Source organism: Mixophyes fleayi, chromosome 12 (assembly GCF_038048845.1).
Source record: "Mixophyes fleayi isolate aMixFle1 chromosome 12, aMixFle1.hap1, whole genome shotgun sequence".
NCBI lineage: Eukaryota > Metazoa > Chordata > Amphibia > Anura > Limnodynastidae > Mixophyes > Mixophyes fleayi.
Window position 1 is genome coordinate 26,395,703 of NC_134413.1, and position 27,607 is coordinate 26,423,309.

The 27,607-nt window shown below is 39.6% G+C and overlaps 1 protein-coding gene across 1 annotated transcript; it reads left to right on the plus strand.

The window, feature by feature from the left end:
- The first annotated feature begins 1,338 nt into the window (after window positions 1-1,338).
- Window positions 1,339-27,053, plus strand: LOC142108987 (carbohydrate sulfotransferase 9-like). Its single transcript, XM_075192966.1, has 2 exons — window positions 1,339-1,438; window positions 26,218-27,053. Exons 1-2 carry the CDS (start codon window positions 1,339-1,341, stop codon window positions 27,051-27,053), a joined length of 936 nt encoding a protein of 311 aa, XP_075049067.1.
- The last annotated feature ends 554 nt before the right edge of the window (window positions 27,054-27,607 follow it).

Below are 27,607 nucleotides of genomic sequence, written 5' to 3' on the forward strand. Positions count from 1 at the left end.
TTATGATCTCCGACTCCAAGCTAGAGAATGTACAGGCAGTAAGTAATTCACCCCCGTCACTATTTATATAGCTAGAAACTGGCCTATTAACCGGTATTAATCTTCTAGCACCAGCTGTTACAATTTCAGTCTATCAATACCTGAGGCTCGAAATATAATATCAGATTGAACCACCTATTATTGTGATTGCTCCATATATTTTTTTTTTATCTAGTATTAGATCAGTATTGAACATAAGTCTAAAATATGGGAAACCAATAGGGTATTATGAATAATATTTGTTAGATATTTGCTTCTTCAATACAAGGGTGATAATATATTCTTCTGCCACAAGTGAAGAGACATTATAAATTATTTACATAACCATATAATGTTTAAATGAGATCGAAAGTCGCACTCAGCAGTTTTAAAGCACTGTTTTATTTCACATGTCACGTATACATTTTGCTGCTTTTTATTGACATTTTATTGAGGTTAAGGTTATATTTTTACAAGGGTTGGTCCATGAACATTAAATATGTCTTTTGTGCTGATATAACCTAGGGCAGTTCTAGTGGTAAAATTGTATTTAATAGTAATTTAAGCAGTAGCAAGTACCAAGGGATCTGAAACAGCGCAGAATAGGAAGACTGATTTCCAAGGCCGTTCAGCCTCCATTTGTTTTTGCAACACTAACTTTGGACCTTAATTATTACTGTTTGAGCTAATGTTCTTTTTTTTTGTAAATCACTTTATCTTTGTACTTACTGTCTTGCTATTAAATACAATTTTACCACTTGAATTAAAAGTCCCTGAAATATCCAAAAATAATCTCACTGGTTTCAGATAACTGAGATTAGACCAAAAACCAGTGAGATGATTGAGATTTCCCATTCATTTCAATGGGCTTTCCAGATTCTACGCAACATGCAAAAACCCGTTGTAGTGAATGGCCAATTGAAATGAATGGAAGAAACACTTGCAAATAAATCTATATATAATTAATAAATAATAGAATTTTAAAAGATGGTTAGCTCTACTGGGCAGGGATTGATGTGAATATTTAAAACATTCCCTTTAACGAACAGCGTAAAAAGCTAAGTAATAATAATTGTTCTGTTCAATGGTCAGATCATACTGCGTAGGTAAAGTAAACCAAGTATTACTAATTCACCTGCCCAATAGCAAGGTGTTACTGATAACTGTTTTTATATGTTGTACTCAAGGTAACATTTAGAAATGAAATTAAGATGATAAAACATAATTTCCAACTAATTTAATTTATGCAACTTTTTCTTTTCTCACATTTTCAGTGTTCGGGACTAGACATTATTTTCGATCATTGTGCATCAAAACAAAATGCGGAAGGTTTATCGAAAGCTGGTATTTCTTTTCATCTTTTTTATCCTCTGCGTCTTTTTCTTTCATATTAAATGGCCAATTAAACTGTTTTCCTTGGGTAAGTGTTTAAATGTACAAAAAATATTGTGAAACAATATGTATAAAACTGTGTAAGTAGTTTGCTGGAATTTCTAACATCTTTATTTAAGTGTAACCAAATTTCACCCAGGGACCATTGACACCTTCATCTGTAAATGCTCCTGGTCTTTAGGAAATATGAAGTATATATAAGAATTAAGTTCACCAGGACAGTTAACTTTGTCATGTCAGTTTCCCTGCTTGTATACGTGGGTGAACTTGTTTGCTGTCTTGTGCATGCACAGTGGAAATGAAAAACTCAGATTTGAGTATCAGTTACACTAATTAAAAAAATATCTAAAAATATATATTGTGACAAAAACACAGGAATAGTGTTTTTTGGCAGATATGTTTGTCCCAGGTTTCTTATCTTCATGTTTTAAAACCCCAGGAAAATGTTTGTTTGCATTTAAATATAAGGGCTTGTGGTCCCTTTGGTAAAACCTGGTAAACGGTTCCTAGGATTGTGGATGGAGAGTGAGGGTGGGCTCCATCTATTAGGCCCATTTCAAGTCTTTTGGACCTCCAGCCTAATGTTAGGCTGATTAGCGCTTCGACCTGTGGATGTGTGTTAAAATGCAGTCAGACTAGACATCCTGACTGCTCTGCTTGGGAGGAGGGACTGCAGAGTCTCTATAAGAGAAAGTCTGATATTTGTTGTGAACAAACTGTACCTGTCAAAACTTCTAATGCTTTCTTTTATAATATGACAATCAGGAACAATTTGTGTTTAGTTAGTGCCGTACAGACAAGGTGTTTATTTTGAAGTTTTTCTTTCATTTTTCTGCTTAATATAACTGGCTAGGGCCAGTTGTACCAAAACCTTGGACTTGTGTGATTTCTTGACTGCTGTACATTACCATCTACCCCAGGAGATGGCACCTGTTCCCCTAAGCCATTTACAATATATAAAATTAGGTTCAATTAAACAAACTAAATAAATAATTTAAAACAGTAATGCATTTAAAATGCTTTGTCACGTTTTTGTCCTATTATTGTTGATACTTTGTAAATAGGCTTCCCCAATCATATTTTTCATCCAGCTATTTAGAAGAAACTACAAAACAATCTACAGGTAATTAGCAATGAAAGGTTTTTATTCACTGTAGCCACTGTAAAGCAAGATGTAACATTATACATAAGGTTGATAATGACAGTGTACATAGACATTTCACTAAGTATCATAATTCAGATCCAGAACGTTTGGAGTTTAAGGCCCTTGAGCATGTTGAAATAAACAAAGCAGGAGATAATTGACTTTTATATATAGCCAAATGTGAAACCTTTTAGAGAATTACCTAAGACACATTTGCACTAAAGAAGATATAAGCAAGGGTAGAAGGCATCCCCACATAGAAATATTTGGCTAGAAGCCTGGTGATGTTGCTCTAGCCTCCAAATAATTAATTCAACATGCCTTGTTTTAGTCACTGTTTACTAGTTTTTTTATACTATCCTTCTCCTTTTTCTCACATGTATAAAATATGCTCCATATATAGTTCAGATTGTGCTAACTTTTACTCTCTACAACAATTGTTCCATTTTAGAACACATATATTCTGAAGATTATTTGAAAAATTGGGCTGGCAATTTGTGCAAGTTAAATAGGTTTAAGGATATTTGTTAGGACAATACTCATTGAGATAATGACATTCCTAGAAACGCTTCATGGGGTCTTCACCTTTAGCAGCCCCATTCCATGTTAAGCGTGATATGCTCTTGAATAATCAGCTGCCCCAGGACTTGACTTGTAGTATTAGGTGTTTATTTTCTGTGGATATTGCGGGGATAAATATGGACAAAACATGGTTGAAGGCAATAGGAAAACCAGAAAAGGAATGGTATCTTTTAGAGGTTAGAGCAAAGTCCAATAAACTGAAATCTGAGCTCAGAGGTAAGCAGAATACAGAAGCAGGGTCCAGTAAACAATCCGAGGTCAGGAGCCAAAGACAGAAGCAAGGTCCAATTCACAGTCTCAGAGAGAGGCACACACTAAGCACAGGTTCAGCACACTGGGTCTGAACAAACAAACGCTAGCACAGGTGTACAGGAGAGGAAGCCTAAAAAAAGCCTGGAGAGCTAAGCCGTTGAAATCTGGAAGACAAGTCTACTGATCACATGACCCACCTAAGGAATATGCCACGTAACCTAACAATCGGCCACACCTGTGTATAGACTCTGTCCTGTTGTTTAAGAGACCAAGATAGGAGCATAAACATCAGCTTAAGTGACGTTGACTGCAATCACTTAGCAACCAGTTCTGCAAGCCAGAAAAACTGTCAACACCTGAAAGACACTGACCATCATTGCTAAGCGGCTCACCGTTGATTATAACAATATAAAGTGGAAACATTTGGTTGGTTCATTTGTGTGAAGGTTTATATTGCTTACACCAACAAAATATATTTCAGGATAAAAAAGACATATTGACTTTTTGTGACTATTTCTGCTTACTGAAGCTCCACTTGCCAGAAAAAGAATCTGACTTTTCACGCTTGTTCTATACTGAATTAATGATAGGAGACATCCAGATGAGCCAGAGATGGAGACTGATAACATAAATGTGCTCTGTCCCTAATCAAACACACTTTAAACAATGCCAAAAATCTCATGACTTAACACATATTAATTTTGTACAGCATAGTAAAACATAACAAACCCTTCGGATAACACAGAAAAAAAAAGATAAAACAACAGGCGTTTAGTTCCAATAAAGTAAGAAGTAATAAACTATTGTGTAAAGGTTTAAGTTAGATTGACATTTTTAAATTTGTTGTCTTGTCTGTCTAGCCTTGTCCTTTATTGTTAATGTACGGATTTGGCTCCCACTGAGGTCTAAAGTTTACTGGTACTTGAACCTGTATCAGTGAATGGGATGCACCTAGTGGGTTTGTGCATCCACCATAAAATGCACATGATAGAAAGATTAAAAATTTCTTGTGTTAATTACTCTAAAGTTTTTTCTTTCATGATAGGTTAATACTTAATGCTGAAGGAATGTATGTGTTTTGTTTTTGTTATCATTTATAAGATCATATGCATTATTGCAGTGGTTGGCATCCAGTTCAGTGCTTTGACACACCTGCTGAATTACCGGCTTCTTAATCTGTTTTTAGTGCCACTTAGTTACAATATTGACAACAAAGCTGCATTCATTCAATTGATTTATTTTTAGTTTCACTTGAAATATGTTCACATACCCCCATTGCGTACCTTCAACTTTTTTAACCTTAATAAAGTTTTAACTTATCAGTATTTCCCCTCTACAGTCTATTCAAAATGCAGCACAATCTATATCTTACTCTTTTGCTGCTGCACATCCACTGCACCACTCTGCAAGTCCATACACTGGCAATTCAAGCTACTCAGTATCACCTTCAAAGCCCATACCAACACGTTCTTCCATACACACCATTATCGCAAGATACACTCTCTTCAACTCTCTTGTATCTGCCTCAGACCTTCACCTCTTCTTCTTTTTGATAACCACCTCTCACTCCTGCCTCCAAGACTTCTACTGTGCTGCTCCCCACTGTCGAATCTATATCAGATTGTTCACCTGTAAGTGTCAGATTATCAGTTATGAGCTCATCAGCTGGAGAGAATTAAATACACTGCATGGTTTGAGTGTACAATAAACTCTGCTTTATTAGTTACAAGTTCCTATCTATATAGCAAAAATCACGTATTGCAGAAAACTACGCCCCAAAAGGTTTTAACCACTCATGTTCCCTTCACACAGATGTAAGTTTATTCTCTCATTATCCACTCTAGAACTCCCCAGGAGGGGGGGGGGGCTGGCTTATCTCCTGTCTGGTATGTCCAAGGTTATAAGCTTAGCCTTGCAAATAATGAATTACTCCTACAAAACAGGTGCATCTAATTGTATTTAAGCTATAACAGAACAAAATGGCTATAAGGCAACAAGCTTAGCAAAATCACATTTCTCACCACTTAGGGCCTGAGTCATTAAGGCAAGCAAAGGAGTAAATGTTCTCTGGGGCAAACCATGTTACAATGTAAGGGGTGCAAATCAGTTTATTATTTTGCACATAAGTTAAATACTGCCTGTTTTTTCTTCTAGCATACAAATACTTGCTAGCTTTATTATTACATTGAAATATAAAGTTGATCTAAGACATGCCCTACCCAAACTATAAATCTGACTCACATTTTAAATTTACCTCCCCCTCCAATACAACATGGTTTTGCCCAGGTGCAAATGTTACTCCTTTTTTATGCTTTACTCTCCTTAATGACTCAGGCCCTTACTCTCCCCAACCATCTATCTTTCAAGTGCTCTCAAAACTCACCTCATTAGGGCCTATCCAACCCTCACCTGATAATACTCAACCTGCATGTTCTACCAGCTACAGTCCGATGTCCATTCTGAGTCCCACTAGTTCCTAAACGTCTCAGCATTCCCTTCTCCATAGACTGTAAGCTTTCGCGAGCAGAGCCCTCTTTAATCCTTTGTCTCATGTCTGCACCTCCGTTGACCAACTTAATGATAATGATGATTTTGTTATTATTGTTATTATTATTATTATTATTATTATAGTTTTGTGATAAATCCCACACATTGGGCTTTACTGGTATAATGTCAGCTATTTTAAATCCTCTGAGGAGATCTTGCTGAAAAGTGTTTAGAACACAGCTAGCATCAATGCTTAGTATCCTTTGCTGATGGAACTCTAGCTTCAGGCACAGATTTCAGCCCCATCAGATCGTTCCCAAAAACTTTTGATTACAAAGCCATGAGTTAGAGCTAGGGAAAAATACCAGCACTCAAACAATTCCAAAGCTAACACCATGAACATCATAATTTTTAACTCCATGTAGGTGCACGGGTGTAAAACAAAAGTGGCCTGCGGTGCACATTCAGATTTAGTAAGGAACGTAAATGCTGACACTTGCAGTATTTTGCGTTATATTGCACTGTGCATTCCCGGAAGCTAATTGTACACCAGAGAACGCAAGTGTATGCAATTCATCTTCATGTGCAAAATACAATTAAGACAGGCTATGATTTCATGGGTGGAACAGGGAGGGAAATATATAATATTTAAATTTTTTGGAATAGGAAAATTTAGACCCTAGTAGACATATTTAAGCAATGATAAAGAAACTTTATCAGGATTCATTTAAGATATAAATTTTAGGAAACAAAAGTAAAAAAAAGTGCTTAAAAGAAAAACAAAAAATAAATATTTTACTGCTTGTTTTATGAAAGCAGAATCACAGTCTGTGCCTGTTACTGCATGTCTATAATATTATTGTACAACCATGAGGTTAACTGCTTGTTTTTTGAAAGTAGAATCACATTATGTGCACGTTCCAGTATCTCTACAAGAATGTTGTACAATGGTCATATTCCCTTGGTGATATCTCTGGATCTATTAACTTTGTTCACTTTGCGCAGGGCATAACTACACTATACATATCTTTCTAAAGCAATCAGCAATTATGCATTTACTCAGCAAAATGTGACAAGCAACACAGAGAAAGGGGAAGATGACAACAACTGAAGGTTGATATTGCAGTGACATTTATTGAGCTCAAAGAAACAAAACAGATCAACTTTCTTAAAGAGATATTCCACCATTAGAGTTCTTTTTTGGATTGTACATGCTATCCTGCAACTTTTATTAAATCAATTACATGTCTGTGTTTGTCACCAAAACTCTTGTAGGTTTGAAGGGTGAAACCCCTTTAAATCATCATCATCATCAACATTTATTTATATAGCGCCAGCTATAAATCCATGATTAAGCATAAATGTAGAGCTTGGTGACAGTGTGCTTTCCCCATTACACATTACCCATTTATTCCTTCGGAGGATGATTTACTTCAGGTCTTCCTCTTCTACCAAATTCTAGCTATGCATCTCCAAGATTGACAGCTAGAAGTGGAGAGAGCTATCAGCACTGACAGAGATTTAGGGGTATATTTACTAAACTGCGGGTTTGAAAAAGTGGAGATGTTGCCTATAGCAACCAATCAGATTGTAACTGTCAGTTTGTAGAATGTACTAAATAAATGATAACTAAAATCTGATTGACTGCTAAAGGCAACATCTCCACTTTTTCAAAAAGTTTAGTAAATAAACTAAATATGCCTCTTAGAAACCCAGTTTGTATACTGTATAGTGATCAAATTTAAAGAGAAAGTTCAGCTAATCCAATCAGAAACTGTATTTGCCACAAACCCCCTTTACTAACGGTGTGTGGCTAAGATGGGTTACATTCAGCATAGTGGTTAGCATTGCTGCCTCAGAGTGCTGGGTTCAATTCCGACCAGAGCCCTATCTGTGTGGAGCTTGTATGTTTCCTCCGATTACTCCAGTTTCCTCCCGCAGTTCAAAAACATACTGGTAGGTTAATTGGCTTCTGACAAAAATGAACCCTAGAGAGACTGTGTGTGTTTTACAGGGAGCATGGACCGATGTGAATGACTATGGTTTGTCTGTACAGCACTGTGTAATATGATTATCACTATATAAGCAAAAGATAATAATATGAATTAATAAACAAAACAAACAAAAAATTGCTTACAGCTTTTTTTTCTCTTTCTGATTTTTGAGCTGTTGGTCTTGAGGTTGCATTCTGAAAACAGTGGGTGGGAAGCTGGAGTTATAAATTAAGGAACTTACCCAGATGGCATTCTTTTCTTTTCTGTATAATTTTGTGAGAGGCTTAGCTGGCAGTCCGGAGCCCGGTGGGCTACTTCTGATTGTTGAGACTGCCCTCCTATTGGCCAGGTCGGTGAGCCAATCAGGGCTCACCTCCTGGCCATTTCAATGTTTGGTGCAGTGCTCGCGTGACAACAGCGTGCCTGCAGCTATATTACCCGCTGGGTGCCGTCATTTTGGAGAAATCCAGCAGCGGAGAGACATGACGGACATCGCGTGACATCCAGAAGCGCCGTGTCAAGAAAAGAAGATGGCTGCTGTGACAGGGAGCCCTTGTAAGGGCTAGGAGCTACCCTGTCACAAGAAGACGTTGGTAGAGGCACCCACCGGACAGAAGAAAGACGCTGAGTATCAAGAAAAAGAAGACATGAATGGCGCAGAGCCCTTGTAAGGGCTAAGAGCACCCCCGCCAACAAGACAGCAGAAACCAGTGCACCAAACAGACAAAGAGGCGCTGTCAGCTGAAGGGTTTGGAAGACCCAAAGATGCCTGGGACAAGTTGAGTATTCTGCAGGTAAGTATAATTATTTCTGTAGGTTGGGCATAAGGCCAGTAGGCGCAATTCGGGCACTAGGTCCATGGAAGCTCAATGAGTACAAGTTCTGGCACCAGTAGGGTTCGATTAGACACTTAAGGCCCTTAAGTGGGCACTAGGCCTTAGGCAGGCACCAGGCCCCTTCAGTTTAGCTGGGACACAAGGCTCTTTTAGTTTATTGCAGCACTAAGGCCCTTTAGTTAGGTGGGCCCAAGGCCCATTGGTCTAGGTGGGCACCTGGCCCATAGTAACTGGGGTCTAAGCCCATTAGTTAGTTGGACATAAGGCCCATAGGTTAGCTGGGCATAAGGTACTTTGCAGTTAGCTGGGCATAAGGCCCTTTGTAGTTGGCTGGGCACAAGGCCCATAGTTAGCTGGGGGCAAGGCCCTGCTAGTAGAAGAGGGCATTAGGCTCTAGTAGTAGAAAAGGGAACCAGGCCCTTATTGTTAGCAGGGCACCAGGCCCTTATTGCTAGCAGGGCACCAGGCTATTACTGTTAGTATTGCACCAGGCCCTTGGTTTAGCGGGCACTAGGTCCTTGATCGTTGTGGAGAGGGCGCTCGGCACTATGTATTTCAGAGGATACTAGGTCCTGATAGTTTAGGAGGGCACTCGGCCCTTGATGTTGTGAGAGCTATGGTCCCCGGTGAGTGAATAGAGTAATAGGTTGTTAAGAGTTACATACAGGGCCCCTCAACTCGGTCCAGAAGGGTAGTCACAAAGTCCTCAGTTTCTAAAGTACAGGCTTAGAGGCCGGGGTTTCAGGCTCAGGCAGAGGCCTGCAGTGTAGCTCGGTGTTGGCGAATACTGGTGACCATTAGTAAGTCGAACTGTTTGTGATTTTGTCAATAAATTGTCTCTCTTTTCTGTATATTCCCCTGTAGGAACCAAAGGCAAGGCTCCAGCAAAGGTGACGCAGATAAGGGTGGGAGGAAAACGGTGATCATTTATGAGGTGATCACGGCAGGTAAGATACCAAACCATATGCTTTTGCTGTTTTCTGTGCCATTTCTCTGTTCCCTTCAGTATACCCTTCTGTAGGACCCAGAGGTTGGCTCCTCGGCAAAGTCTGTGCAAAGGTGAAGAGCAGCTATGGTGGGTCCTAAACAGATGGTAGGTGGTCCATCGTGACCGTAAAGATGGATAAAGATGAGCAAACTTCCCATATTTCATTTGGAAAAATAATTGAAACCTATATTTTTGTAGTCTGTTTTATTTAGATCCATATATTTGTGGTTCCATCAACATTGTCACTGTGCACCTGTCCATTCATACATCTCTCTAGGAGTGTGTGTGCCTCCCTGATTTATAGAGGCAATTATATAAGCACTCTTTGTATTATTGACTTGCTAGATGTCAGTTGTCATTTGTCCCTTTTCAGTTGCTGTCTAGGGTTCTACAGCAAAACTCAGTACTTCCTTGCAGGGTTCCTTGGTGAATATTAGAGATGTTCACTGACCTCCGTGTTCTGGTTTTGGTTTTGGATCTGGATTAACTTCGTATTTTGGTTTTGGTTTTTAGCAAAACCGCACTCATGTGTTTTGGTTTTGAATCTGGATCTTTAAGAAAAATTACTGAAATATGCTAAAATCACATAATTTTGCTCTTTTTTTGTTCCAACATTAATATTAACCTAAATATCACTAATTTCAAGTCATTTGCAGTCAATTTTGACCAAATACTGCAGTGACCTGGCTGGATGCTAAGCGACAGAGCAATGACTCAAACACATGGCAGTTCCTAGCACAGCTAGGAAACATTGGCACACAGCAGTGGCAGAATAGAAAAGTGGTGCAATATGGAATTGTCCTTGGATCATGAAACCAGTTATGGATCAGTTGATCTCTCCACCTCTTGGATAACTGAGTTAATTCTACAGCTAATACATGGCAACGAGCGCTGACCCGCCCTTCCTCGGGGTTGCATGCTTTTTTCAGACCCACTCCAATCCAGGGTGCCAGACAATGCACTAAAAAGAGCCATTGTAATTATATTGTAAATATAAATCTCCTGGGATTTAAGGATCAAATTCCAGAAGTGAATGGACTAATAGGAGTTTTTTTTATCATAGTCTTATGTACTTTAGGTAATAGCTAGAGAAGATAGAGGATTTTCACTGATAATGGCATTGTGGTGCCGCATTTAGTAAAGCTATTAAGACATCTGAAAAAAAACTACATGTATTTATAATAGATAAATGTAAGGTCATTCAATAAATAAAGGTTTGTAGAAAGATCACTTACTTGTTAGAGAGACTCCTACATTTACTTTGTACTAATATTCCTTCACTGTTATTGCAGTACAAATTAGTAAGACACCATGGCTCACCATTACTTGAACTATGTACATATGTCCTTGAGCTAGCACCAGAATTCCACAAATGAAGTGTGTTAACATCTAGCTGAGTAAGTTAGAATTGGGTGCAAGTGCATTTGAGTTGTGTAAATAATTTTAAAAGATTTTGTCACAGTGTACATGTGCACATATTTACAGTATTTTGAACTACATGTTTCTGACATTTGCTGCCATTGGTATAGGACAATATTGCAAATTAATAAAGATTGTATATATTATACTTATTCTCTCTCTCTATGTATCATCGTTGTCATCAACATTTATTTATATAGCGCCAGCATATTCCGTAGTGCTTTACAATTGGGAACAAAAAAGTAATAAACAATACTGGGTAATTCAGACAGACAGAGAGGTCCTGCTATCAAAACTTACAATTGATGGTCTGTCTATCTATCTATCTATCTATCTATCTTTTGGAATCACTAAGAAATTTCTTATTTTTTGAATGAGTTGATTGGCTATGGGGGCGGGGGGGTTAATGATTGGTTGCAGGGGGAAGATGGATTGACTGCAGGGGGAAGATGGATTGACTACAGTGGGAAGATGAATTTGCTAGGGGGGTTAATTACTTGGCTGCAGGGGGAAGATGGATTGGCTGCAGGGGGAGATGAATTGGCTGTGGGGTTAATTAATTGGCTGCAGGGGGAGATTAATTGGCTAGAGGGGGGTAATGAATTGGCTGCAGGGGGAGATAAATTGGTTGCAGGTGGGAGATGGATTGGCTGCAGGCGGAAGATGAATTGACTAGGGGGATAGTTAATGAATTGGCTTCAGACTGCAGGGGCATGAAGAATTGGCTAGGGAGGGTTAATGAAGTGGCTAAGGGGGTTATTAATTGGTTTGGGGGTGGTTGAGCAAATGAGTAGTTGGGTGGGTGATGAAATGGATGGGGGCTCATTAACTATATATATATATATATATATATATATATACATATATACATACACACATAATCCACCTTGACCACTATCTATCTATCTATCTATCTATCTATCTATCTATCCCAGTGTCCTCTGCAACAATAAAATGATGACTGCAGAGTGCTGGCCTTATAGGCGGGGCTGTAAAGAAAAGCCTTTTTTGAAACTGAAAAATAGGAAAAAAAAGTTTATAATAGGCAAAAGAGCACATACATTGGATGGTGGATGACTGGAAAAGAGTATTATGGACAGATTAATCTAAATTTGAGGTGTTTGACTCGAAGAAGTAAACATATGTGAGATGTAGAGCAAATTAAAGGATACTAGAGGAGTGCTTGATGCGTCCTGTCAAGCAAGGCGGAGGAAAGGTAATGGTATGGGGATGTTTTGGTATTTTACACAGAGTGCAAGGAATAATGGACCATAAAGGTTACCACTCTATTTTACAATGTCATGCCATACCCTGTGGTCAGCACTTTATTGGCGAAAATTGCTGCATACTGCAGTACAATAATCCTAAGGAAACTTTTAAGCTATGCAAAAACTATTTTTGAAGAAACTGGAAGTCAGTGATCCCTGTTGCAGGGATCACTGGTGAAGTATGGTGGGGGTCTTAGACTCCGTGCCCATGTATTTAGTTATGCCAATCCCACCTACTTGTCATCTGTGTGTGTACTCCGCTGCCTCTACTATCTATCTCTTTTCTAGGGTCACTGCAATATACTCTGTTGTATCCATTTGTTTACTGTCTTGACAGTGCCAACACCTCTGTGTAATTTATTGCACGCTTTGTGCCATTCAAACAGTGCCAACACATCCGTGTACTTCATTAAAAGCTATGTGCTGTGGTTGAAGTGGTTGAAGTTGGTTGCTATATAGTGGTATGCCATCATACGACCAGATTTTTGTCTTGCTGCTCACAGCACTGCTTCCCTTTTGTCTTCAGACTTGTGCAGACTGTTTTTTTGTCAGTTACATGTCCACAGTAAGAAATTTCTTCTTTAGAGAATTCACATATATCTTGATTGGCTCTCAGTCCATGTTCATATAGGTAACCGGTATTCCTTGTAACACTTGATCCATGACTCAAATTGCTGGAGCAGAAGCTATTTCAAAGAAAAGACAGATGTACTCATACAAACCTTTGTGTATGTTAATTGTTAAGTATTGCTCTGATGTTTCTTCAAAATCCATTTGTAAATACAATTGTCCCAGGATATGGCACAATTGATACTTTAGACGTTGACGCCTTCAACGTTTTAATAGATGGCCAGCCAACTTGAATTTTCCTTACCCAATCACAGCCAAACCATATTGGTCAGCCGTTTTGTAACGTACTTCACATCAAGTTTAATGTTACTTAGAGGATACGCTTTTTCTCCAGTATATGGGGCTGATTCAAAGTGGAATGCAAGCGTAAGAGTAACTTGCAATTGAAAAGATCGTACACAAGTGTATGCGTATGTACGCTGTATTGAAAGTTGAAATGTATCCAGGTTTGAATGAGTAGAGACACACCCCTCAGACACTTACGTCCAACTTGCCAACTTGTACAAAAGCATGTTATGAACATAATTGCTATGAAGCATCATTTTATAGGTATCTACTCATTTTTTTTGTTTTAATTTATCTAATGGGCTTGCTTCAGTTTGTGGCATGACAGATGACATTTTTTTCCAGCCGCTGCAATGTTCTTCATGCAGTCACTGGATGTCGCAAATCCCCTGAAAAATCCTCACATACAAACACCCTTTTCCCCCCACTTAATAGCAGCAAAAATAGATATTGTGCAGCTCTGCGCAATCACAGGAGGTACCAGGATAGCAGGAAAACCAAGTTTTGTATAAGAAGCAGGATACCAGGATTACCAAGTTTAGCAGGAAAGCTGGAGATGCTGGATATCATGCATGACAGGTTAACTGCAGATACAGGAGCAGACAGGAAGAAGGCCAGGAAAGCCAGGGTCAGAAACTGGAGAACCACAACAATGCTAGATAGAAGACAGGAGAAAAGTCAAACAAAGCCGGGGCCTGGGTCAAAAGCAAAGGTGAAAAATTGTGGAACAAACAGGAGTCAGATAATCAGGACCAGATCACAGGAATTACTCAAAAATCCCAACAGCAGAAAGAAGCGAACTGGTACCAGTCTGTTGGATGAAGATGGCTTAACTCCTTGCAGGCAAGGAGAAACTATCCAGGTATAACAGCAGCACCTCTGGTAGCACAAAGGTACTTCAGGCCTAATTCAGAATAAAGACAGAGTCCTAACAGAACTAGTTTGGCATACAGCAATAACATACCAGTATATTTTTCCAGTACTCATGTTAATCTTTTTTCCTGTCTGTCATTCCTAGCAGGCCCACATCAATAACACTAATTCCACCATTTTATCCCATAATGAAGATTAATTAAGCCAGTTGTCCCACAATATCAAAATAGGTTCACTGCAATTAATTGTAGCATTTCATGCCCTAAGATTAAACCTTAGTTTTATTTCTTTTGAGCCATTCAGAGGTGGACTTGCTCTTGTGCTTTGGATCATTGTCCTGCTGCATAATCCAATTGCACTTGAGCTTCAGATCACGGACTCCCTCAGAATTTTTTTCCTCAGAATTTTCTAGCAAGTCGTCCAGGCCTTGAAGTAGCAAAGCAACCCCAAACTATCACACTACCACCAACATGTTTAAATGTTGGTATGCTGTTATTATTGTGGAATGCTGTGTTAGTTTGTTGCCAGATATAACGGTACCCATGTCTTCCAAAATGTTAAATTCTTGCTCATCGGTCCACAGAAGATTAGCACAAAAGGTTTGCGGGTCATCAATGTGTTTTTGACAGATGTGAGATGAGACTTTATATTCTTCTTGGTTATCAGTGGTTTTCACCTTTCAACTCTCTTGCCACAAGACTAGGCAAAACGTTAAGATTCTTCGCGGTCTGCGAGGTTTGACTCCACCCACCATGGAGGTGTGGAATCTGACAAAGTGAAGGTGTTCACCAGGGACCCCACAAGGAGGTTTGGGCTTTGCTGTTTCACTCCCGCAGGTCGCTGTTCTCCGGATGGGCACCAGGTGAGACCGTCAGGAGACGATGGTTAGAATGCAGGGCACCCTTATCAATTGGAGTGATACAGACACATAATACCAGGAAACCAGGTTAGCTTAGAAGCAGGAGATGCTGGATACCAGGTACAATTGGACAGATGCAGATACGGGATACCAGGTTTATCCTAGAAGCAGAAGATGCTGGATACCAGGTACAATTGGAGATGCGAGCACAGGATACCAGAATACTAGGTTAGTTTAAAAGCAGGAGATACTGGATTACAGGTACAGTTGGGCAGATGCAGGTACAGGATACCCGGGTACCAGGTTAATCTTAAAAGTTGGAGTTGCTGGATTCCAGGTACAATTGGAGATCTGAGCACAGAATACCAGGTTTTGCTTAAAATCAGGAGATGCTGGATTTCAGGTACAATTGGACAGATGCAGGTAGAGGATACCAGGATACCAGGTTTATCTTAGAAGCAGGAGTTGCTGGATACCAAGTACAATTGGGGTGATGCAGGTACAGTATACCAGGATACAGAGAGCCAAACAATCCACTAACTGAGAAGGTTGTAGGACATAATGATCTGGCACTCAGTGGAAGGACCAGATGCCTTAAGTAGCTGGCGGTGAAGCGTGCTGGACCCTGGCAAGGAAGCCAGAGGATCTGGTGCATGTAACAGTATCCTCCCTTTTAGAGGTTGACACTGAACACATTGCGCTGGGTTTGTTGGGGAAGTTGATATGAAATTTCTTTAGACGAGCAGGAGCATGAATATCTGAGGCATAAACCCAAGATCTTCCTTCAGGGCTAAAAAAGTACAGGGTCTTCCTTTGAGAACAGTTGGCATGAAGATCTGGCACTCAGTGGAGGGACCAGGTGCCTTAAATAGCTGGAGGTGATGATGGGAGGTGATAATCAATCAGCCTATGACTGAAAAGCCAAGTAGTTAAAAGACACAGGAGATGCTGGATACCAGGTACAATTGGAGAGATGCAAGCACAGGATACCAGGACACCAGGTTTAGCTTAGAAGCAGAGACACTGGATACCAGATAGAACTGAAAAGATGCAAGTATGGGATTCCAGGATACCAGGGTTAGCTTAGTAGCAGGAGATGTTGGATACCAGGTATAATTTGAGAGATGCAGGTACAGGATACCAGGATGCATAGAGCCAAATAATCCACAAACTGCGCAGCTTGTATGACATGAAGATCTGGCACTCAGTGGAGGGACCAGGTGCCTTAAATAGCTGGAGGTGATAATCAACCAGCCTATGGCTGATAACCTAAGTAGTCAAAAGATAAATCCAAGTTGGCGCCCGCCAGCATTAGGAAACCAGCTGGAGGTAAGGTAAGCATGCCAGACCCCGACAAGGAAGTCAGAGTCCGACGCGTGACAATACCAAACCTCTTTCTTATGGTGGAATCATGAACACTGACAATAACTGAAGTGAGAAAGGCCTGTGGTTCCATAGATATTCGTCTGAGTTCTTTTGTGACTTCCTGGATGGGTCATCGATTCGCTTTTGGAAGAATTTTGAGTCGACTACTCTTGGGAAGACTGACCAGAGTTCCAAGTTTTCTCCATTTGGAGATAATAGCTCTGGCTTTGTTCACTGTAATCCCAGAGCCTTAGAAATGGCTTTGTAACCATTTCCAGACTACTATATTTCAATAACTTTCTTTCTCGTCTCTTCTGGAACTTCTTTTGATCGTTGCTACTGTGCTGCTTGCTGAGACCTTTTAGCCAATTTCACATTTCTGCAAAGGTTCTATTTAAGTCATGTTTAGATTCAACTGGGCATCAAGTAAGCAAGCATGATTGTGCCTAGTCTAATTGAACCGAAATATTAATTCAATTTGGTTCATTGGTTGAATGAATAAGGGGGCCCTTGCTCTTCTACACAGGTTCAATTGGTGTTGGATAACTTCTTTCCTTCAAAAAACAAAATGACCATTTAAAAACTGTATTTTGTGTCTTTGTCTTATATTCAATTTTGTTTGAAGATGTGACACAATTAAGTGTGACAAATATGCAAAAATAGAAGAAATCAGGAATGGGGCAAAAACATTTTCACACAACTGTATATAATACAAATATCCACTCCTGCTCAAACAGGAGAGCAATTGATTAGTAACAGTATAATTTTGAACTTCTTCTCAGAGTGGGTGAGCTGAACTATAAGATCATGCAGTCTGACTTCTTGAAGGAAAAGGAGAAGCTGTTAAAAAACAAATTATAGGCTTATTAAAATTAGGTCTTATTCAATGAGAATTGTGGTTCTGTTGCTCAAGACCTGTTGTTAGAATCCAGATTTGTGCAAACTTTGGGAAGGTCAATGCATGCTTAAGGTTTAAAGAATCTTCTAACAAACTCTTCGATCATTTCGGTTCTGCCTAGTTTATCACCACCCTATATTTGCAAAAGGGTACTGGCATTTGAAGATTGCTCAGGATTTTAAACACAAGACAGTTTTCTCCACTCCTATAGGATTACATAATGCTTTCTTTGCACAAGACACCTGCATTCTTCCAATGGCTAATGGATATGGTTCATGAGGACTATAACTTTAATAAACATTTTGACAGAAAAATCTAATAAAAAAATGCAGCCCCCCTTAAGTGTCAGGCTGCCTTTGTGTCCCCAAAGTGCCTTCTGTGCAGAGGTCCATAGGTCCATTAATTTCACAAGATACTATGTCCTCCAGACAGATTGCTCATTCTGTCCCAGAACATTGATTGGGTAGAACATTCTGTACTTTATCTAAGTCTGTTCTAGCTTTATTTATGTCTTAAATTTAGGAATAAGAGTGAAGAGACATCATAATTGTCTTGCCACATTTGTGTGTTTAAAAATCTGTTTTACATGGATATTCGTGTATAAAAAAGTTTACCCATATTAAAGACTCCTAGAGGATAAAAAATACAAACTTTAGAAAGTATAGGACAATTCCCAGTTATGAAGGAGACCCTACAATTGTATTTAAATAAGTTTTCCTGAAAACAAAGTCTTATTCTTGCTTGTGGGTACAATTTGAGACATATGAGTGTGCTCAGAGAACATAAAGCTAGGAGGGGTCTGATTTCCCCCCAGTTCATCCCAGCAGAAGATATATAAATCCCCCACCACCACAAATGAGACCCAGAGCCATTCACCACCTGTAAAAATGGGAACATTTCATCAATAAAGGGTACTGTCACAGTTCAATCAGAGTGAATAGTGTTCAGTCAGGATTGACATTGGCAAAGTCTAAAGGGCCTGCGGTCTTCACCAGGAATCGCTGCAAGGTGGTATGAACTTTGCTGCCAGGAGCCCACAGGTCACAGCCCTCTTTCTGCCACCTGACATGACTAGCTGGAGAATGAGGTCAGGAGAGGGTTTGTCATGTGTAAAAAAATCACTTGACTGAAAACAGAAAGTGATGTGAGAGATCACATGTGTACAGAGTTTAAATGAACCAGGAAGTGAAGCCAAAGATCACATGACTGCAAACTCAGAGAAATCAAGAGGTGCTAGAAGCAGAAGATGCAGGCCTGAATGGGAACACCCAGTGCTGAGATCGGTAAGTTAAAAATGGATACTGACGCTGGTGTGTTACAGGTACATTACATTACAAAATGCCATTTATGTTTGATTCTTTTTTATGAAGCCAATTAATATATTAATATATTATGCAACTAACATACACTAAGGCAACCAGGCAACTACTGCTGTAAAGTAGACCATATTCAGCTGTTGGTTTAAGTGAGTTTTATTTTCTGTTTCTTACCAATATCTCTACTTGTTACTAGATTTTATTTCTTCAGTAATAGCTATCGTTAATTTACCGAAGATCTTTTATGATATTGGATGTGAAATTGGAAATTCACGTTGGTGGCTTTCACCTTGCCATATTCAAGGTACTAGCAGTTTGCATTAAAATTAGTTTTTTACAATATTTTTATTTTTAAACATAATTTTAATAATATTTTTAAATAATAAAAAGGTTTCTAAAAATTGTTTTATTCAAACTACAAACACTGTGTTTGAAGTTTGCCGTTCATCTTTGAGTTTCGGCATTCACATTTGCAATTAAAACCTGTTAACATGTATCACTTAAAGCTTGAACGTGTTTGGCCAGTTCACATGTACAAACCAGACTGATCATCTGAGCAAACTGACTGGCCCATGTTCAACATGTTCAATTTTCTTGAATTTAGATATACTTGTTTAATTAAACAAAAATTCGGACAAATTTTGGCATTTTTGTACTAATTCAGCAAACCGGTTCAAACAGGGCCTGATTAAAGGTTCTGACCGCCATTGGCTAATACACCTGTACCGCCCTCTATATTATTGAAGGAAAATTCTGGAGTATTCTTCAGCAAGCAAATTTAGAAGGATTCTCTTACCTGTTCTTGCTGTTTTTTCTTGCTTGTTCTTGCAGCTTTGTTGTTGTTTAGCTGTCTTCTGGAAAGTTGGGGTCCTGTTTTGAAAATGTGCAAAAATTGCAAATCCTGAATGGTTAGGCTCTTTAGAGAGCATCCTCATGAGCACCACACAATACAGAGATCATGTTTCCCCATCAGCCATTTCATCACATCACCCCCCTTTAGTCATTTTCTCAACCCTCAGGAGCCAATTTATGAACCCCAGCCAAACAGTGATTTGCTCACCCACTCCCACAGCCAATTAATCACCCCCTCAGCCACTTTCTCAACCCCCAGAAGCCAATTTATTACCCCTCCAGCCATTTCAACAACCATTCTCCCATTCCATTCCATTATCCCCCCAGACAATTCATCACCACCCCATTCCAATTCACTAGCCACCGCAACTATTAATCAGTGGCCAATTTATTACCCCCCCACCAGCCATTTCATCATTCATCACCCCCCCAGCCGATTCATTAACCCCCTCAACTATTAATCAGTGGCCAATATATTACCCCCCCCACACCAGCCATTTCATTATGCATCCCCCCAGCCATCAACCGCCTTGCCCAAACAATTTAGCAGTTCCTCCTTCCCCCCAGATATTTAGCAGCATGACTTACATTCCTCTCTTCTGGCCCAGGCTGATCCTCTTCTTATTCTACTCCTGACTCCAGCACTACTTCTTCTGACAGGAAGTCAGCAGCATATCTGACCCTGTAGGCTACCCTGTCAGTGCAGGTGCGGTCTGTGTTCTTAATCTGGTCACGTGAGATGTAGTAATCTCATGAGGCCAAACTAAGTGTGCTGCAGTCGCACTGTCAGGACAGCTAGCAACATCGAATTTGCTGTTACCTGCCTGCAACGCTGAACTGTGACAGACAAGGCCACCCCCTTGAGACCAAAGGCAGCCTCGATTAAATAATCATTGGAGATCCGACCCGATCACAGGAATTAAATAAAAACGATAAAGCTAAAAATGTTAATTGTGCCGCCACTGCATCCTCCCAGGACCCAGGGTTCAAGAAACTATATGTGGCTGGTTTGATCACTTCTAGTAGAGTATATACCAATAAAAGTGTACAAAGGTGGACTATTAACATATGGTCAAAGGAAAATTTGAAGCTCATTTTCAGTTGGTAGCAAGACCTGTTTTATAGCGTAAAATGCACATTTCCATACGGCACATGAGCACCTAAAATCGAATGCCTGCTTCTGTATTAAGATTCTTGAGTATACCTGACTTGTGCTTCCTTATGCCTGTAGAAGCGGAACAGAGGAAGGAAAGGGTGTGCAAGTGTAGACAGAGTACAGTAATGGTGTATTCATGTAATTGTGAGGTAATTAGTGGTTGAAGCATTTGTAGATAGTCAGAAGGTGTTGCTGCTACTGATCATCAGCATTGACTGTTGCAGTGTAAAAAAAAAATTAAATATATTTTTTTTAAAACAGCTGTTCTCCTACCCCTACCCCAAATTAGATCCAAGCACTATTGCTCATAAACATGGCTGGCTTCACCAATTGTGGTGGGACAACAGTGGGAGGTCCCACTGCAAAAGCCGCAACCAGTACCAGGTTATGGCAGTCTGGGCTGGTTAGACTGCTGCAGGAAAAACTGCAGCATGGAGTCCTCTTGTCATAATATGACACACGCTCATGATTAATTTGAGACAAAAAGGACTCCTAGTGAAATAAAATGGTGGTTACTACATGGTATCACACAAGCAGATGTTAAGGTTCCAAACAGTGTTAAGGCCCAGCACGAAAATGGCTAAAGCATATAAGATATTCATAGAAATCTATGCTATTTCTCCTAAACCTGCCGCACAAGCAAATAAAATGAGTCACAGAAACTATTCAGACTGTACAAAAGAAATTTTCATGCATTGTTTTGTAGTAGGAGAGTAAATGCTTTAGAATATTGAGGAACTTATCTCTGGATGTTTTCTTACTGACTGAAAATAGCTTTTCATCATGGAGTGCTGTTTGGAGTCCCTTGATATCCCCTACTGGTGGAATGGTGTTGCACCGGGGCCTTGGGTTCAACAATGTTGTCGAGAACTGAGAAGTAGGGTGGTGGTGGTGTGGGCTACTAAGGAACACAAGAAAATAGATGCTATGAATAAGTTGAACATACTAGACTGGAAGCCACATACAGGTGGCAAAGTGTGTTTGGTATTCTATACAGACCACTTCAGGCACAATTTGATTATCTATTTTCATTCATTTTTATACATACCTATTTTACATTTTATTATTTAATATATATTTTATATTATTTTCATTTATACTGTTTTTGTATTCTTGTATTCACTGATTTATTTAATATTTTATCCCATATTTGTACAACTATCTTAATTTGTTTGATATTTCATGAGTCCAAAAGCATTCTACACTTTGATCATCTGCATTGTCTATGATTCTAGAATATTACCGACATTTTTTTACATAATTTTCTGTTCAACAACATCAAACTGAAGCCCTTGTGACTGATGCCCGCTATGAGTTGTTGGTCAACCAACTCAATCACCCGATGACAGAGTCCCAATTTTATTTTCTAGGAGCCCCAAACAGCAGCACCTATTTTTGTCTGAAAGCCTAAAATTGTTGTACACTTGCAATTTGATGGCAACCTCGAAGGTGCAGTAAATTCCTGACTCAGGTTCAAGTTTGAACTACAAGTAGCTTTGTTCCCCACAGAGCAGATCAAAGTGGGACATGTTATTTTCCTGCTAACTGGCCAGGCTTTGGCATGGGCACACCACTCCATGAAATGAATAATCTATTAATGGGAAACAGCAAAGAGTTTTTGAACACATTGAAGCTGATCTTTGATTCTCCTGTTAACACTGCCAATGCCTCTCCAAAACTGGCCTAGATCAAGCAATTTCAATTCTCAGTCACCCCAAGTATGCCATTGAATGTAGGAATCTGGCAGCAGGGCCCATATGGAACCAGGACTCCCTACTTGCCTCCTTTCAGAGAGGTTTGGTGGACTCCCTTAAGGACAAGCTAACTTGTTGGGACCTTCTAACTTCCCTGTAGGGACTCATCACCCTTTGTATTTGACTTGACACCAGCATTTAGAAGCATCAGCTTCAGCAGAAAGAGATGACTACTCTTTTCTCTTGGGGTATCACCCACTGCTATAACCAGAGTCACTCTATCATTAGGAATTTCCCTGAACACACTTGTGAGCAGATCAATTCACATTAATATTTCACCCTTAGACATACTATGGATAATTCTGTGTGGATATTTTTCTTCTCCTCTTTTTCTTTTTAATGGACATCTTTATTGTGGCTGCCAAGACAACTGGAAGAAAGAATGCTTAGAATTAGAAAGATGTGAGCTGTGGTTAGGAAACAACTTTGCTCTTCGCAACAGGTGGAAGTCTAATGAGCATTGAGTCAGTTTTTTATCCATATTCCTTTCTGCAATCTAAGCTGTCTATAACACTCTCCTGTGGGTCTTGCTTCAAAGAAACTGTGGCCTTCTAACATTCCGGTGTCATGGAGAATTTCATAGATTTGGACTTTGCCCGCAAGATGGAACTACCCTTGGTTTGAAAGACCCAGCCAATGGCCAAAAATGGACAGCCGATAACACCAGCATAAGTAAATCACAAGACTGAGGTGAGTGGTGATTCTAGTGACTGGGATATGATCTAATTGAGCACCATCAACACTCCAAAGAGCTCATCTGGGTTACCCCTGGTTATACATGTACAGTCCAGTTATCGATTGAAGGGTTAAAATAAAACAAATTTGGGGTCATGCCAGGGGTTATCTATGACATGGTAAACTGAGAGTTGCTGGCCATCATCCATGTTCTCAACGACTGGAGGCATCTTCTGGAGAGAGCTAGATTCCCTCTCTCTATCCCCACCGACCACAACAACCTGCTCTTAGGAACAGTAGGTAAGTGTTCTCTGAGCTGTTAGAAGTTAATTGCCTTGCTGGTGCTGTTAATAAGCATTCAGGTCTTTAACTTGATCTGCTATATCACTGGAGGCTGACCAGTGGCTGTTCCTCATTGGCTCTTGCTACCTTAAAAACACACTAACATTTCTGTACTCCAGTTCAGTGTTGTTCTGAATCCTGTTTGCTTTCTGGTATTTGATTCTTGCTTGTGACCTGAATATCCTGTCTGCTGCCTGGACCTAATTAGTGCCTGTGACCCCAATTATCCTGTTTGCTGCTTGCTGCTAGAACCGGATTTTGACTATTGCATGTTCTATGCTCTGCTATTTGTTCTGTTCTTAAGATTCTGCACCATCTTATTCTGCACAACATTGGCCTGATTCATCAAGATGTATCTGACGATTTTGAGCGTATGTACGCAAAATCACTCTGTGCATGCCCAGAACTGGAACATATGGACATGAATGCCGACATGTTCCGCGTGATAGTGAGCGTAAAGGACACAATATCTGGAGGTCCTGCAATGGGGACACAACTCACGATTGACAGGGCCAGCATCAGTAAGCAATCATTGTGGTCCTCCAGGAAATCTGGCGGCTGGCTGTTAGGAAAAATGTTGTTTCCTCTGTGCATTTCTGCACTACCTCTGCATGCACTAAGGTGTCACGGACTCTTTCTTGCAGGCTCATGATGTTACTGCCCAATCTCCAAAGGCCAAGGTCATATGTCTCTATGGATTTCCATGGTCCTCCCCAGCTCCTAAAGTATTACAACCAACTTGGTGGTAGTGAACCGCTTCTCCAAGCAAGTCCACTTTATGGTCTTAAAATAGCTGTCATCAGCATTTCAGCTCCCAGATTTTCACCTATCAGGTCTTCCGGCTCTACCAACTTCACAACATCTTCAACTAGGGGGTCCAGATAATAGCTTAGTTTTTGAGGACCTTATGTAAAGGGCTAGGAATTGCACTCCTCTTTTTGTCCAGGTACCACCCCAAGTCAAATTGATAGAAGAAGTTTACTAACCAATCCCTCATGCAGTTTATGTGGTGCTGTGTTTCAGATGTCAAGGATGACTGGTCCCAATTACTTGTGTGGGTAGAGTTCTCCTGGCACAACCTGAGACAGGACTCCACAGGGGCATCTCCCTTATGCTTTAACCATGCTTTCGACCCAGTGGCCTTCCATATTCTGATTCCCCCTTTGGGATACCTCCTGCAGACAAGCATGTGCATGATCTTTAGGGACTGTGGAAGAGGCTGCAGGAGAGACTGAATATGGTGGTAGCTAACAAAAAAAGTTTGCAGTCCAGGGGAGACAGGATGGACCAGTGTTCTCAGTTGGTGATAAAGTGTGTCTCTATGCACATATTGTCCTGAAGATGCCTCAATTTAAACTTGGGCCTAAATACATTGATTTCTACCCAATTATAGGGACCATAAATATGGTAACTTACAGTTTGCGGCTACTAACATCCTTCCAGGACTACCCGGTGTTTTACATCTCCCTTGGAAAACTAGTGGTGATGGGCCTAAGCCAAAAGCTGGTTCCTCCTCCAATACTAGAAGTAGAGGGCCACCAGGATTACATTATCCAGTCAATCATTGACTCCCACAGATTCAGGAGAGGCATGCAGTACCAGGTACACTGGATAGGCTTTAGTCTTGAGGACCGCTCTTGGATTAAGTTAACTAATGTTTACTAATCTGTATGCATCTTGCTAAGCTTCGAGGCTCACACCTGGAGTCTGCTCATAAAGAGGAGCACTGTCAGAATCTGCCGAAATGCCAGCTACAGATGACAGGTAGCAAAACACCATCGACATTGACAACTGCACATTCTCTTTCACTTATTGCAATCAGCTTGCTAAAGCTAAATCAAGTAGGGTTAAGAGACCTCACTGGTATGTAGCCTTTATAAGGTCCTCACTCTTAACATTATTTGCATGAGCATGTTTGGAATTTATTATCTCAGCTGCTGCTTCAAATGGCTTGTTTTATTTTCCTTTTGATAAACTTTGGCTTCATCCCTCGCATTTATACATTCTCCAAGCCATCGACTTTGGCTTTATTCCTCACAATTGCACTTTTTCCAAACCATAAACTTCAGATTTGTCCCTTACAACCTGTCCTCTCAGTACTAAACAGATTTTCAAGTCATTATGTGTCTCCGATAGCTACATCAGCCAGTTGGTTCTCTCCTGGGAGTAACCAGCACTATGACACTCTTCACTTTCTCTTCTATTGTTCCCCCCTTGAATTCCTTTCATTCTTTATTTTTCTTTTTTTCTTTTAGCCTGGCCACATTTCCCAATCTATTTTATTTTACTAGTATATTCATGTTACATATATATCTCCAACTCTCATAGCACTTGATTTTCCATGCTTTCTAGCAGCCCACACCTCTACAAACCTACCCCTTCATCCTCTAAAACAAAACTGTGGACCCTAGGCTCTGGTGCAACATCACCCTAGACATCATCTTACATGATGTCCACATAGTGTTCAATAGTGATTATTGGATGAATTTTACTATTTTTAGGTTTACTAGATGGAAGACATTAGGTTATGTAGAACATAAACCTGAAACTTCCCACTACAGCTAAGTGACTTATTATATCTGCAGCTGAAAACAGCTTGTGCGACACCACCCTAAGAGAGATTTTTAAGGTAACTCCTAGTCAGCAAAAGCTTAGTTTGTAGCAAAGCCATAGGCCAGTATGTCACATGTATGATGCATTAATCCTTAATTGGCGTTTAAAATAAGTATGCTAATCATTTAGTCTTTTTAGGCATAGTTACATTTTAATGTGTAAATTAAACGTATATAACCCTGTTTTCAACTAATGACAATGAATATCTTTCTTTTGCAGCTAATTCACAAAACTCAGTGACTCACGAACACCGGAGGGCTATAATGAAGTCATTTTGCGAGCAGAACAATCTCACCAACTCTTTCTTTGTATTGAACAAAAAAGTTGCTGCTCAGTTGTATGTTGAACACAGCCACAAATTCATATATTGTGAAGTGCCAAAAGTGGGCTGCTCCAACTGGAAGAGAATAATTCTTCTATTGAATGAATCTCTTGGGCTCACAGTAAATAAACTTGAAAAGTATGACGTTCATTTATCTCCTTTTCTGATCAAGTTTAGCTCGTATCCTCCTTCTATTCAGACACAGCTTCTTGCAAGTTATACAAAAGTAATGGTTACTCGACATCCGTTAGAGAGGGTGGTTTCGGCCTACAGAGACAAATTTCTCCATAAAAATAATCCTTACTATAGTACAACTATTGCAAATATAATTAAAAGAAGGGTTAGAAAAAATAAAAATTTCACAGAAAATATTACTTTTGAAGAGTTTGCTCGATACATTGTTCTACAAAATCCACAATATGCAGATACTCATTGGAAGCCAATGTATCTGCTCTGTGATCCATGCAAAATCCATTATGATATTATTGGCAAGCTTGAAACTATAAAACAGGATGCAGATTTTGTGTTGAAGGCCATTGGGGCCCCAAAAAATCTGAGCTACACAAATAAAAAATTTCATTCTAACGAAGCCCGCACAAATGACCAAATAGGCAGACACTATCTGGAAACTCTACCTCCTAGTCTGTTTAGACAACTTATGAAAGTCTACAGTGTTGACTTCACCATGTTTGAATACATTAATACACTAAATCCAATGTTAAGTAATAAATAAATGATAATACTAAATACTCTGGTCTGCTGTTAACATTTTATTGCTATGTTTGATTATATGTTGTTCAAGCCCTTTCTCCTTCTCACCTTACGAAGTCTATGTATACTCAGTTTTTAGAATGACTAAAATAGGTTCTCTGATCCTAGTCAAATGCACCTTACAGTTACTTAATTATACATATTTTTGTTAACATATTAATGTGTTTGTAAGTTGGATCACATAATTTATGCTGATCTAGACTATATACAGAAAAAACTTAATTTCTATAAAGGGTGTTTTTAAGAAATCCATTTTTCCTTAGTAAAACAAGGATGGTAAACTTGACAGATGCAATTTAGACGAAAAAACAAAATTCTCCTGCAAAAGTAGTTTTATTCCTACAAAGTCAAAGTGTACACTATTTTAAAAAAATTCTGATAACACTGGAACCACAACAGTAGGTTCTGCAATATGTAAATAGTGACCTATAGTATACATACGACAGTGTAATTACACTTTTTCTGCAAGAGTTTCGATGAAAATTGTATTTGAATCAGTGCTCGAAGTAGGGTGGT

Coding starts and splice junctions, on each gene's coding strand:
- LOC142108987 (XM_075192966.1), top strand. CDS start 1,339: ATGCGGAAGGTTTATCGAAAGCTGGTATTTCTTTTCATCTTTTTTATC. Junction 1,439..26,217: donor AATTAAACTGTTTTCCTTGG/GTAAGTGTTTAA, acceptor TTTCTTTTGCAG/CTAATTCACAAAACTCAGTG.